The sequence below is a fragment of the Hoplias malabaricus genome, chromosome 9 (assembly GCF_029633855.1).
Source record: "Hoplias malabaricus isolate fHopMal1 chromosome 9, fHopMal1.hap1, whole genome shotgun sequence".
NCBI classification, from domain to species: Eukaryota; Metazoa; Chordata; class Actinopteri; order Characiformes; family Erythrinidae; genus Hoplias; species Hoplias malabaricus.
In genome coordinates this window covers 3,886,927-3,900,703 of record NC_089808.1, presented here as the reverse complement: position 1 = coordinate 3,900,703, position 13,777 = coordinate 3,886,927, and the positions used below count along the sequence as shown (strand labels likewise).

Below are 13,777 nucleotides of genomic sequence, written 5' to 3'. Positions count from 1 at the left end.
ATTTTTAAACGTTGAGATTTTAAAACGTTTAATTACCAGTTTAAACCCCTTAGTTTTAGGGGATTGTTTAGAATAGTTCAGCGGTCTAAGTGCTGTCTTAGTGAGGCGTGGTTGGGTCGTTTTTGTTTGCATCTGAAAGCCCCTGCAGTCATGTTTAGATCATATTGTTTTTGTTTTGTGCTGCTGTACCATCCTCTTGTTTTCTGGTCTCATGTCTAGTGGCAGTACACTTACTCTCAGGCGTAATCTTTTCTGACGCGGAGTGACATTTATTTGCTGTGTTTGCGACAGTCTGAAGGCAATGATATATTGCTTAATGTCTCTCACTCATACACTTTAAGAAACTCCCTCATTCTTACATTCACACTTGTTCTGTTGTAGATTCATGAACTGATTTGCTAGTCCATTGCTTTCAGTTTTCTGTACATGGGCCGTTTAGATTTATTTTTCACTTATGATCTCATTCCAACCATATTCATTAATAATCATTCATGTCTGAGGAGAAACAAGCTTGCTTTAAGAATACAGTCAAATAATATTCATACTGGTGCTTGCAAAACTGTACTAATGTAGGACTATGATGTTAGTAGCAAACCAAAATTACCAAACCAATTATCTGCAAGCGCTTATCCAGGGTCGCAGTGGGTCCAGAGTCTACCTGGAATCATTGGGCGCAAGGTGGGAGTACACCCTGGAGGGGGCGCCAGTCCTTCACAGGGCAACACAGACAAACACACACATTCACTCACACACTCACACCTACAGACACTTTTGAGTCACCAATCCACCTACCAACGTGTTTTTGGACTGTGGGAGGAAACCGGAACACCTGGAGGAAACCCACGCAGACACAGGGAGAACACACCACACTCTTCACAGACAGTCACCCGGAGGAAACCCACGCAGACACGGGGAGAACACACCACACTCCTCACAGACAGTCACCCGGAGGAAACCCACGCAGACACAGGGAGAACACACCACACTCCTCACAGACAGTCACCCGGAGCCGGAATTGAACCCACAACCTCCAGGTCCCTGGAGCTGTGTGACTGCGACACCTACCTGTGGCGCCACCGTGCTGCCGAAACCAAAAGCAATCATATGCAATTACAATTTTATTTAAGAGGAGGCTGTTAACTGTTGTGGTACACTGTGTGGTGGTGGTTCATTAATAACTTTATTTAATACTTCAATATTAAATAATCCGACTATATAGTCTGAAGTTGACAAGCTAAAACTAGTCCACTGTACATAAGATACCAACAGTAGAAATTAGACAATTCTGTAAGGTTTAAACCAGAAGCATCATTTCAGGACATTTAATGCACAACAGTGTTGCGTGCTTTAGTCAAACATTTATTAGCACACTGTGTATAATATACTGGAATGTGGTAAACAAGTGGAATATGTAGTTTTTGTAAAAATGACATTGTCCATTTGTTGCTATAAACATAAATGAAATCCTAATGGTATCTTTTCTCCTCGTCTCACTTTTTGCTTCCTCCACCCTCTGCCTATTGTGCGTCTGTCTTTGTGTCTGCTGGTTTATGAATATTTCATTAGAGTTATTCTTTGATTCCAGATAGAGCTGCTCACACCATGGCTAAATCCTATAAGGCACACACTTAAATCAGCTCCATACAGCCCTTATTTGGGCTTCAACAAGATTGTATTTCTGAAAAAGCTAAAAAATACAAGTGTGAGAGTATGTATACACACACACACACACACACACACGTCTTTCCATGCAGGCAGAGTTGTACGGGGAGCGAGAGAAAGACTTAAATTAATCTGACCATTTATTGTATTCAACTTCACCAAACAGTACCAGATTAGCATGTGATTAGCATGTGTGTCTTTGACAGTAAAGGTGTGTGAGAGAAATGCCGAAAGACACTCAGAAGTGTGCATAGAACAGGTGGACATCCTAAAAATGATTTTTTAATTATAAAAGTAAGAAATAAAAAGGATAAAAGAAAAAAACAAGTAAGAAAACAAAGAGAAACACAGAGGGAAATAGAACACAAAGATGTAAAAGCGGGTGAAGGAATAACACGCAAATGAGGAAGCAGAGCAAGTAAAAATGGATAAAGGACAAGTCACATGACAGGAGGGAAGAAACAGAAGAATGATATGATAGAGGGATGGACAGAGGAATGGGAAAAGAGGACAGCATAATAGAAGGATGAAAAAGCACTTACTGGATGCTTGGCTGACAGTCTGCCACTCACTGTACTCGTCTGATTCCACGTGGAAGAGATGAACGACTTGGAGAGCAATGGAGAGAAGAAACAGGACACTATTTTAATCTCTTCAACACTGAAAGGTTAACACTAACATTGTGTCTTTATTAATTCATTTATTCATTAATTTTTTGTAAATGCTTTCTTCTCATCAGAGTGACAGTGCCTAAGCCCTAAGCCCTACCTGGAATCATTGGGTGCAAGGCAGGAACGCTCCATCACAGGACATCTCACACACACACACACACACGGACAATTTATCACCTACCGTCATGTATTTATTTTTTGTTTGTTTTTGTGTTTTACTGTGGAAGGACACTGGAGCTCCCTGAAGAAACCCATAGAGACACGGGGAGAAGAAACCAAGCTCCTCAGCTCCTCATAGACAGTGACAGCAGGCAGGAATTGTACACACAACCACAGTGCCCTGGAGCAAAACTACATTTGGCACCACCATGGCACCCTGTCCCAATGTATATATCTAAGATATTTACATAGAAATTACACCCACTACATTAAGAATGCAAACATGGCAGTCACTTGACCAAAATACTTGCTAATAACAGTAAAATCAAATATTTTCAATTCTGTACACCTGTCTAGGTCACAGTGACCTTAGGCTCATTTGCAGATGCTCCAGGGCATCTCATTCTATTGGCAACGCATTCTGATGAAGAACACAATTTGTGTGTGTGCAATTGAACATGAAACATCTGTTAATAGCTGAAGCCACTAATTAAGACGTTTACGTTATAGAGACAACTAAAGGGTTAAAAGCAGAAATCCATTAAAGGCTAAGCAGCAGCTCTATGAAAGTGTCAAACAAATAAATACAGTGAAGGTTGAGTTCCTAACTTGTGTTTATTGAGAGTCAGAAAACGTGTTATTTCTTACTAATTGAAGGAACAAGGTTTAAAAGACTGTTGGTCCCGCCCCCACGGTGTTGGGAAACTCTAATAGGCGTCTTGCCTGTGACGTAGATGGTGGACAACAACTCTAGAAGCTGCACTTAATTTAATGCAAAATGACGAAAAGGTGTGTTGTTTTTGGCTGCAATCATTCAATGTACAGTGGGACATCTGTGCACAAATGGCCCAAAGATCCCAAAATATCCAGAAAATGGACTAAATTTGTCCACTTTAAACGGGCACTTTGGAAAGGACCATCCGCTCACTCCGTTATCTGTAGCTCATTTCACTGGCGCTTTTCCAACAATATGGGCATGTAAGGACACCAACGAAAGGTGTTCAAGAGCCTCTGTAACATGGAGGTAAACAGGGTAAGGACACTCACTTCGCCTGTTTTAGTTGGTGTTAGTTAACGTTAGCTTGACTCGCTAAACTCGGTGCTCAGATTATACTCGGCTACGTAGCTGCATTACGGAGGTTTATAGTGTCGGATGAATTCGAGTTCGACTTCGATCACATTTACAAGAATAACGGTACCTCTACATTTGAGTTTAGCTTATTGCTAGGCTATTGTCATGAATAATGTTGGTTATTTAGCTAGATACTGTCATAACAGTCAGTCATAACGGTGTTTTACCGCGGCGTTGTTCAGCTGTTGTCCACCAGTGACGTCACGGTCGCGTTCGAGAATTTCCGTAGCGAGCTCGGGTTTTTCCGTCAGGTTAATAAAATTGTCAGTTTTAAAGCAAATTAAGCAGCTATTTTCATTTTAATTCATACTTATATCTGTCAGTAACTACAATAATGTGAAATATTCATGGAGGTCCATTAAGTGGTGCTTAGCCTTTAAAACTGAATCAGACCAATGATGATATGTATTTTTCACAGCCCTACCTTCGTCACACAAGACAGAATTCCATCCAAAAATGTAGACTTGATTTTGTGAATCTGTGGGGTATACATTTAAACATTATGCACACTGAAAGGAGGTGGAAGTCTCATGTACACACAAAAAAAAAAACCACACACACTTTCTCAACCTCACGAACCTGTCTGTATTCCAAAATGATTTTGGGTAAAGGGTGAAGGTCCTGGAGCTGTAAAAGCTAAGAGATAAGTGCAAAAAAAGAGAAAGAACAAAAGAAAGAATGAATGAAAGAAAGAAAGAAAGTTATCAATCATTACAACATTATCATCAAATTTTGAATTTAACAACTGGTTTTAATTTACCACATAAACATTTAAACTGAAGACTGTGGAAACAATGATAGGGAGAAAACATTAAAAGCCTAGATATGTTTTTCCCTAAGGGTGTACAGAAAAAATGTTAGCATTCTCCTCCAAGCGTGTTGAGCTGTTCCGTGACATCATCAAGCAAAGCAATAGTTTGTTTTTTAAAATGGACATTTTTAACATTTTAAACCCAATTAATCATTTTCCTTCTAAAGATAAAACTGATAGCTAACAAAAAGGGATTAAAAAATAAGCATTCTACTGAATGCAAGTCTTATATTGTCCTTACATGTTGGATAATATGCAAATAAATACTGAACATGAACATCAGTGTAATTGTAATTGAGATGGAACTTTAAAAGGTTCACAGGTGCTGAATGAACACAAGTTCATATATATGACTACTATCATGTATCTGTACATGCATTACCGCAGCCTCTGAAGTCGATTGTTGTTGTTTGAGCACAGTTTTTGGAAGCTTCTTATTTTCGCAGCGCTCTTGAAGTCGCAGCTTCTCAAACAGAACCTGAAAACCAGTCAGAGCATGAGTAGTTATAAGTGTGTGTGCGTAGACACACTCACATGAATACACGCTGTATTTCATTCAGGAAAAGTACACTTTGTTATTGCCTGTTTTATCAGCTTCACTTACTATACAGTGATCCCTCGTTTTTCGCGGGGGATGAGTTCCAAGACCACCCACGAAAAACGAATTTCCGGAAGTAGAGGAAAGATATTTATGTATTTAACGAGTATTTGGACTTTTAAACCCCTCCCTGTTACTGTTAACAACCCACACTTTGCATTAAACAGTCGTTCTCTAATGTTTTTCAGCTGGAACTACATGTGATATCCTACAGTTTCTTTAATAGAGTCATTCCTAAGCTGTGATTTAGTGTCAGTAAATTTCACTCGGATGTGGACGTGAACAACACATGTACTGTACGTAAGAAATACTTGTAAATGGTATATTTTGTCACCTACAGCCCTAGTCTATGAAATTTTAATGGATTTAATGAAATATTTTGGCTATTCCTAGTTTTTGTTTTTTGTAGATTTTCCCTCGATGTAGCGGCCATAAGCCTCCTTGAAAAAACCTGCGAAGCAGCGAATCCGCGAAAGATGAAGCGCAAAATAACGAGGGATTACTGTACAGATGCACTTTGTAGTTTTACATTTACATAAGTAACTACATTTGTTGCTCTGCATTCTTTTTAACCCTATTTCTCCCTGTTTCTCTGTGGTCAGTAACTAAAACACCTCGGTGTCATTGCTGAACTGAGAAGAGTCCACAAACCAAAAACATCCAGCTAACAGCGTCCTACGAACAGTGTCCACCGACAATTGTTGAAGGATTTAGAGGACGACTAACACCCAACTCAATGATCCAACACCCAACTAATACCTGTTCTGTGGTTGTCTTTTGGGCGACCTAAGCATTGAAGAATAGTGTGAAAGGGGCTAACACTGTATACTGAGCTACCGGTGGACTATATTCTAATTGCAGAAATATAAACTGAAAAAGTGCAGCTGTAAATATTGAGTAAATTGTAAAATATTAGAATGTATGATATTATTTATTCATTTTCCAGGCAGTGTAATGTGTAATGAGTGTTTTTTTTTTAAACAACAAAATACATTCAGAAAAACCACTGAGGCATGACATGACAAATAAACAAATAGTCACCGTACACTAATTTTTCTGTATCTTACACAAGTGTAGACTGACCAGCCGAAGTTGGGTGTTGCTAGACACTAGGAACTGCTGGCCTGCAGCCTGTTGAGCCTCCTGTTCTAACTGTTTCATTCTTGTCTAAGACATAGCAAGAGAGACAGACAGATGAAAGGAGGACTGATTTAAAAAAGGTGGCAATGAGACAGGTAACACTGTACAATGTGAAAACTACAGACTCAGCCATCAATATTAAATCTCCATTCTAAGCCCCTAGAATAGAGTCTGGATCACATAATGCACTACATTGGGATCTCTTTAGGTATTAGGATGTGCAACTGCAGATATCACTGCTACAGAAGACAATCTATTTATAACCTACTGATGTGTCTGAGATGAGCAACTCTGTTCTTTAATCACAGCAAAGAAATTAGACTGGGAAAATGCACTGGCAGATACTCTATTGTCTTGCACAGACATAATTGTTTACCCCAAGCATCTCTGATGTCTTCTTTAATGCCTCTTTGTCCACATAAATCCTGTGACTCTCCATAGCTGAGAGAGAGAGATGACCAGTAAAATACATTCAAATAAAAGATATCTGGACTTTACCATAACACCTACTGCTCAAAAATTGAAAACAGTGTACTGCATAATTCCATATAAATACAGTATACCTGCTAATAATGGTATCATCTTCTGTTCCATGCAGGAGTACAGCTGCCACAGACCCTGGGTCTGCCAAGGGGAGCAGGTAAAGTATCACTGTATGTTCAGTTTTTAATTTTTATTTTATTAAAAAGTTATTTTTGAAGAGGTTTACCTGCAAATTGTTCCGGAGCTCCACCATTAGCCTGTGGAGGTGAGACAGACTGGCGATTGCCTGAGTTACCTGAAAAATGCATTGAATTGGAAAAAGAGGTTCAACTAAATATAAATATATGACATTCCAAGTTAAAAATCCTGGAAATAAATGTGATCCATGTACCACAGCTTTGGTGGTGTGTCCATGTGTGTATGTGTAACCTTTTTTATTTTTATTTTTTAATGTGTGTGTAAATTGTGGGGCAATGATTGTTGTTTTCTGCATGTTGTATTTTCAGACAAACTGTCGCTGTGGTGGAAACTTTTAGGAATGGAACATAACTGTACAATAATAACAGGTAATCTCCAGGAGTTATATTATGTTCTTTTATTTTACACAGTTCTGTAATTCATTCATTCATTCATTATCTGTAACCCTTATCCAGTTCAGGGTCGCGGTGGGTCCAGAGCCTACCTGGAATCACTGGGCGCAAGGCAGGAATACACCCTGGAGGGGGCGCCAGTCCTTTACAGGGCACCACACACACACACATTCATTCACACACTCACACCTACGGACACTTTTGAGTCGCCAATCCACCTACCAACGTGTGTTTTTGGACTGTGGGAGGAAACCGGAGCACCCGGAGGAAACCTACGCGGACACGAGGAGAACACACCACACTCCTCACAGACAGTCACAAGGAGGAAACCCATGCAGACACAGGGAGAACACACCACACTCCTCACAGACAGTCACAAGGAAGAAACCCACGCAGACACAGGGAGAACACACCAACTCCTCACAGACAGTCACCCGGAGGAAACCCACGTGGACATGAGGAGAACACACCACACTCCTCACAGACAGTCACCCGGAGCGGGAATCGAACCCACAACCTCCAGGTCCCTGGAGCTGTGTGACTGCGACACCTACCTGCTGCACCACCGTGCGGCCCTCAGTTCTGTAATGAAACATATTAAATTAACAAATAACTCCCCTGCTGGAGAAAAGAACGTAATGCACTTTTAGGAAACCCACTGTTGTACCTTTAATGACAATAATGTACATGTACTTTACTCTGAGAGTGTATTAGAATGTTGTTGTTGTTTTTTTTAAACGTGCTCTGACCTTATTGTGTCCGAGTGCGTTTGGTGCGGTGGGGTGTGTGGCTGGACGTGTGCAGTGCTTGTTGAGCAGGTCCTGGAAGCAGCAGGCAGAATCAGCAGGGTCCAATAACCAGGCGGCAATCTGAGGATCCAACACTTGACAAGAAGCCACTGCAGAGAAGAGTAAAGAAACCAGTTACGCTTTATGAACTCAACCCAAATCACCAAGGATATTGTACATAGAATATATCACAGAATATAACACCTCCAGTATAAAACAAATATTAGTAATCCAATAAAACTTGACCTGTTCCAATCACATAATTGCATCTATGTCTTATACACATTTTAACAGCTCAGTGGGTTCTAAGGGTTTTCTAATGTTAAACGATAGATTTGATGTCTATTATTTTTATCTACATTGGCTTTGCAGCTCCTGTTTAATTTTTTGGGGGTAACTTTTTAACCCACTTTTAAGTTGGATTTTTAGCTGGATTATTTAGTAATGCAGATGTCTCCCAAATATACACAGATTAAAGCACTTTAAGAAACAGTTTTCAAAAAATTAGAAAACATAAGGCAAGTAGCATGAGAGGAAAGAAGATGACTCAAAGAATAACTGGGCACTTAAACCACTGGTATTTTACAGATTTCTTTTTCCAGAGAAAAACAATCAAATACAACAACAACAACAAAAAAAGATCAAACTGATGCTAGTTACTTTGTGAAGAGAATGTTTAGAAAAGACCAACCAGGCGGTGTTGGTGAGCTTGTGTTCATTGACAAGAACATGAACGCAGAAATGTGCAAACCTTCCCGAAAAAAATAAATAAATAAATACCCCAAAGAAACTGCAAATTAAAAAAAGGAGATATATTTCAGCAGGATAAGGATCTGAAGCACACCGTTCGCCCTTTGAAAGGTCTTGGCTCTGCTTAGAATGGGAATGCCTCTTGGTGACTTAGCAAAGTTAATACCATTTTAATTTGGAAACAGTTTCAAACTGCATTCTTTTTGCATTAATTTGTTGTTGGGGCTGTTACAGAGTGGCAGCACGGTGGTGCAGCAGGTAGGTGTCGCAGTCACACAGCTCCAGGGACCTGGTGTGTTCTCCCTGTGTCTGTGTGGGTTTCCTCCGGGTGACTGTCTGTGAGGAGTGTGGTGTGTTCTCTCTGTATCTGCGTGGGTTTCCTCCGGGTGACTGTCTGTGAGGAGTGTGGTGTGTTCTCCCTGTGTCTGCGTGGGTTTCCTCCGGGTGACTGTCTGTGAGGAGTGTGGTGTGTTCTCTCTGTGTCTGCGTGGGTTTCCTCCGGGTGACTGTCTGTGAAGAGTGTGGTGTGTTCTCTCTGTGTCTGCGGGTGCTCCGGTTTCCTCCCACAGTCCAAAAACGTTAGTAGGTGGATTGGCAACTCAAAAGTGTCCGTAGGTGTGTGTGTGTTGCCCTGTGAAGGACTGCCGCATTCCCGCCTTGCGCCCAATGATTCCAGGTAGGCTCTGGACCCACCACGACCCTGAATTGGATAAGCGGTTACAGATAATGAATGAATGAATGTTACAGAGTGTTATGGAAGGACATTATATGGAAGGACATTATACATGTTTTCAGTATAGCATTGGAGAGGTAAGATTATATGCACTGTATGGTATAAAGCTTTTAAAGAAGCAGAAAAGAGATGTAAGAGGCAGGTGTTATGGTCTTGCCTTGCTTCCAATTTAGATCTCTGCTGAAGTGCATGAGTGTTGTCCGGAATAGCTCTTTGGCTTTAAAACACACTAAACTTTGGGCACCAGACACCATCTGCAACAGTACTTCTCTGTAACACAGACATGCATGCACAAATACCTTTTGAAATGAGCAATTAAAAAAAAAAAAAAAAAACTAACTAATTTAAAGGGTTATAATGAATATTCCTGGGTATGGACCTTGACCCGGCCCTTTCTGTATTTCTTTCACAATGACAATCACCTAGTGAAAATATCCTGGTTGTCTTGTGGGTCTTGCTGAGCCCAGACAGGTCTCTGCTCCAGCCTCAGAAAGATCACGCTCTCATTAGAGGTTCCCATCTGCTCTAGATCCAATGAATCCAGACTCTTCTTAAGCATAACCAGTATTCCACACACAGCAGGGGGCGGTTTCTACACAATAGGGAAGAAGCATGCGAAAACTGTGTGGGAAAACAATTATGCTTGTTACCTAAGAAGAAATATAAATGGGCAGGATGTGGGCAGGGGATAAGATATTAGAGATGTTTTAGAGGCAATGTTGATGACACAGATGAAATACAAATATTAAGGGAAATAGACTGCAAACACTTTTGGTAAATGGGAGTGCATTCAGTAAAATGTGGATTGGATTAAATTGCAGTAGAAGTGTCCTGTCTGACAGATTTGGTATAAATTAATTATCTCACCTCACCTCACCTCAACCTACCTGTTCAGGATCCAGCTGTGTGGTTCCATTTTCGTAAACCATTGATATTACCAGTGCCCTTGCTCTACCAGCCTCCTCCAACACACGCACTCTCTCCTCCCGTGGCAGGCGGCTGGCATCACAAATTCGTACGTCAGAGGTCAATGCTAAAGTGAGTTTAGATGATGCAGAGGTCACATCTGCTCCCTTATCTCCCTCTAAGTACATTTGGTCATTTTTCTCTGAAGCAGAACACTTCTTTTTGGAAGATCTGGGGACGTCAGAATGGCTACTTTCATTTTGTCCTTGTTTTTTCAGTTCTATCTGAAAGTCAACGGTGGGCACTGGCCTCTTATTGATAGACTGGAGTTCTTTCTGTTGGTTAAAAGGCTGTGTATCCTGGGTCTTGTAAGGATGAATGGTGTGGGGGTGCGAGGTTGAAGGCAGTGGCAAGGGGTTAGAAATTCTTGGCATACTGACTGTCTGTTTAACGCATGTTTCCTGGGATATAGTTTTTATTGAGACTTCATGCAATGGTTTCCATTTTCCAGGTTTCTTTGTAAAAGAAACCGTTTGGAGTACACACCCCTCTCCAAACCTCCTCTCATCCACCTTTGAATTAATGACATGAAATAAACAAGTGAAGAGAATGACACCAAACTGAACTACAAATAGTTAAAAAAGTTGTAATAAAGGCATTATCGTGATACATTAAAATAAAGAATAAGGAATAGAAATAAGGCAAAATTATTAAAGGAAAAGCACTAACAGCAGATCATTCAATACAAGCTATTTTCCTTTTTAATACAGGGTGGACCATTTATATGGATACACCTTAATAAAATGGGAATGGTTGGTGATATTAACTTCCTGTTTGTGGCACATTAGTATATGGGAGGGGGGAAACTTTTCATGATGGGTGGTGACCATGGTGGCCAATTTGAAGTCGGCCATTTTGGATCCAGCTTCTGTTTTTTTTCCAATGGGAAGAGGGTCATGTGACATGGTTTTAATGTACATTTATTCTTTCATGAGTTATTTACAAGTTTCTGACCACTTATAAAATGTGTTCAAAGTGCTGCCCATTGTGTTGGATTGTCAATGCAACCCTCTTCTCCCACTGTTCACACACTGATAGCAACACCGCAGGAGAAATGCTAGCACAGGCTTCCAGTATCTGTAGTTTCAGGTGCTGCACATCTCGTATCTTCACAGCACAGACAATTGGCTTCAGATCACCCCAAAGATAAAAGTTTAAGGGGGTCAGATCGGGAGACCTTGGGGACCATTCAACTGGCCCACGACGACCAATCCACTTTCCAGGAAACTGTTCATCTAGGAATGCTCGGACCTGACACCCATAATGTGGTGGTGCACCATCTTGCTGGAAAAACTCAGGGAACGTGCCAGCTTCAGTGCATAAAGAGGGAAACACATCATCATGTAGCAATTTCACATATCCAGTGGCCTTGAGGTTTCCATTGATGAAGAATGACCCCACTATCTTTGTACCCCATATACCACACCATACCATCAAGATGTGCAGCACCTGAAACTACGGATACTGGAAGCCTTTGCTAGCATTTCTCCTGCGGTGTTGCTATCAGTGTGTGAAGAGTGGGAGAAGAGGGTTGCATTGACAATCCAACACAATGTAATATGAACATATTACATATTCTAATATGAATTTACGAAGCCCCGGTGACAGTGAACGAGTAAAGAAAACAAGCGAATCAGTCAGACACGCTTAGCTTCCTCTTTATTCCTGCTCCACTTATTTTTGCTGTTTTACATTATTTAAGTAAGAACCCACTCTAAATCCAAGAGACTGCTGGCTGCAAGAAAGTAAACATAAACTGAAGTGTTACATAAAACTAAACAACTAGAGTTACAACTGGTTTCTGTAGCAATTTAAACAGTGAATAAAAACTCACAGGTAAATTCAACTTCAGCCACATTCAAACAAAATTGTTGTTCTCCTCAAACACACCATTCCACATTAAAAGTTTCAGAACCTCTGAATGTAAACAAACCAGAGAGAACCGCAGCGCCCCACAATCGTAGACATTCCCGTTAACATCAACCTTCTGCATATTCCTTGTCTAGTGGAAAAGCATTATTAATGGCTTATGTCAAAGCTAAATGGCCCAAATAATATTCAATTACAAAAACACTATGGCTTTATTGAATTTGATCACATTCAGGTTCTTTTTCAAAAAAATGAAAGGTGGACTGGAGTCACATGAAAGGAGAAGAATGTGAAAAATAACACCAGACCTCATTATCTGAATCAGATTTGGATCAGTAACGTCATTAAACTCAACAATAGTGTGACCTGCATATTCATTGCGATCAGGTCGAGTAGAAACACAAATCTACGTGGCCCATTATGGTCTACAGTTTAAACAGAACCTAACCTTCAACATAAGTCTCTTAAGAAAGCATTTTTTCCACATCATCTGCATTTTTCCATTATTCATTATGTTCTGTCTCACCTTGAGGTGTCCTCACATAAACACAACCTCAGCAAAGGAGATTAAGCTATAAAGCATTCATTAATTTCTAGTACAATGAAATGAATAGAAATTTGATGCACTATAGTTAGATAAATAAACAACATTCACTAAATTTCCAAAAGTTTAAACCCTTTTTCTGGGAAATGAAGTAAAATGCAGTTTTTTTTTTGCAAGTGGAATTTTTGCACATCTTTGCTTGATACAAGCTGCCAGACAGTTAAATGAAACAACTTCAATCCAAAGAGAGGAAGCCATGGTTTGATTCTTCACTTCATGATGTGCCACGGGAGACAGATCATTCTGTGTTTATAAAGCTATGTTGTTGTAACTAAAGCAGAATAAGTCCTGGGGAAATCTTGCTGAAATAACCATGGGCTTCCCAGGACAAGACAGCATCATAAATGTCTCTAAAATCCCAAAACATGCCCCACATCAAAGGTCACACATACAAAACCATCCAATTGCAATTGACAAAAAACTCCTAACCATTCAGTAGAAAAGCCCAACATTCCCAAAGTGACAGCCCCACACATCTCCAGACAATTGGCACCATGCATTCAAACTCAGACTGGCTCATCGGATGTTTGATTCATCCATCCAGAAAACCACTCCTTCAAAGGCCATTGATTGTATGACTTACACCTATGCCTAAACAGCACTTGGCATTGTGATCTTGGTGTATGACCATGAAAACAATCAAAAAACCTCAGGCTTTCTGTTGTGGAGATGTTGCATTCAGAAGCACTTTGGAACTCAGTACCGAGCATGCTTTGAACTACTGAGGCCTATAACTATTTTGGCTGTGGCTTTGCTGCCCCTATATGGTTTTACTGATTTAACATACATTTCCGGTTCACAAAAAGCACTAAAAACCAGTG

The 13,777-nt window shown here is 40.3% G+C and overlaps 1 protein-coding gene across 2 annotated transcripts in view; it reads right to left on the bottom strand.

Annotated features, from left to right (window-relative positions):
* Nucleotides 1-13,777, bottom strand: part of poln (polymerase (DNA directed) nu) — a 73,374-nt gene that overhangs the window by 52,464 nt on the left and 7,133 nt on the right. The window contains exons 5-16 of one of the 2 annotated variants that reach the window (XM_066681672.1): nt 10,405-10,995; nt 9,940-10,109; nt 9,675-9,787; nt 7,996-8,144; nt 6,883-6,951; nt 6,737-6,797; nt 6,550-6,614; nt 6,117-6,200; nt 4,818-4,913; nt 4,204-4,260; nt 4,049-4,102; nt 2,205-2,270 (exon numbers count right to left, since the gene is read on the bottom strand). In XM_066681672.1, the coding sequence (XP_066537769.1) occupies nt 2,205-2,270; nt 4,049-4,102; nt 4,204-4,260; nt 4,818-4,913; nt 6,117-6,200; nt 6,550-6,614; nt 6,737-6,797; nt 6,883-6,951; nt 7,996-8,144; nt 9,675-9,787; nt 9,940-10,109; nt 10,405-10,995 (1,575 nt within the window). The remainder of the gene's footprint in view (nt 1-2,204; nt 2,271-4,048; nt 4,103-4,203; nt 4,261-4,817; nt 4,914-6,116; nt 6,201-6,549; nt 6,615-6,736; nt 6,798-6,882; nt 6,952-7,995; nt 8,145-9,674; nt 9,788-9,939; nt 10,110-10,404; nt 10,996-13,777) is intronic. The other variant, XM_066681673.1, reaches the window with a different exon arrangement.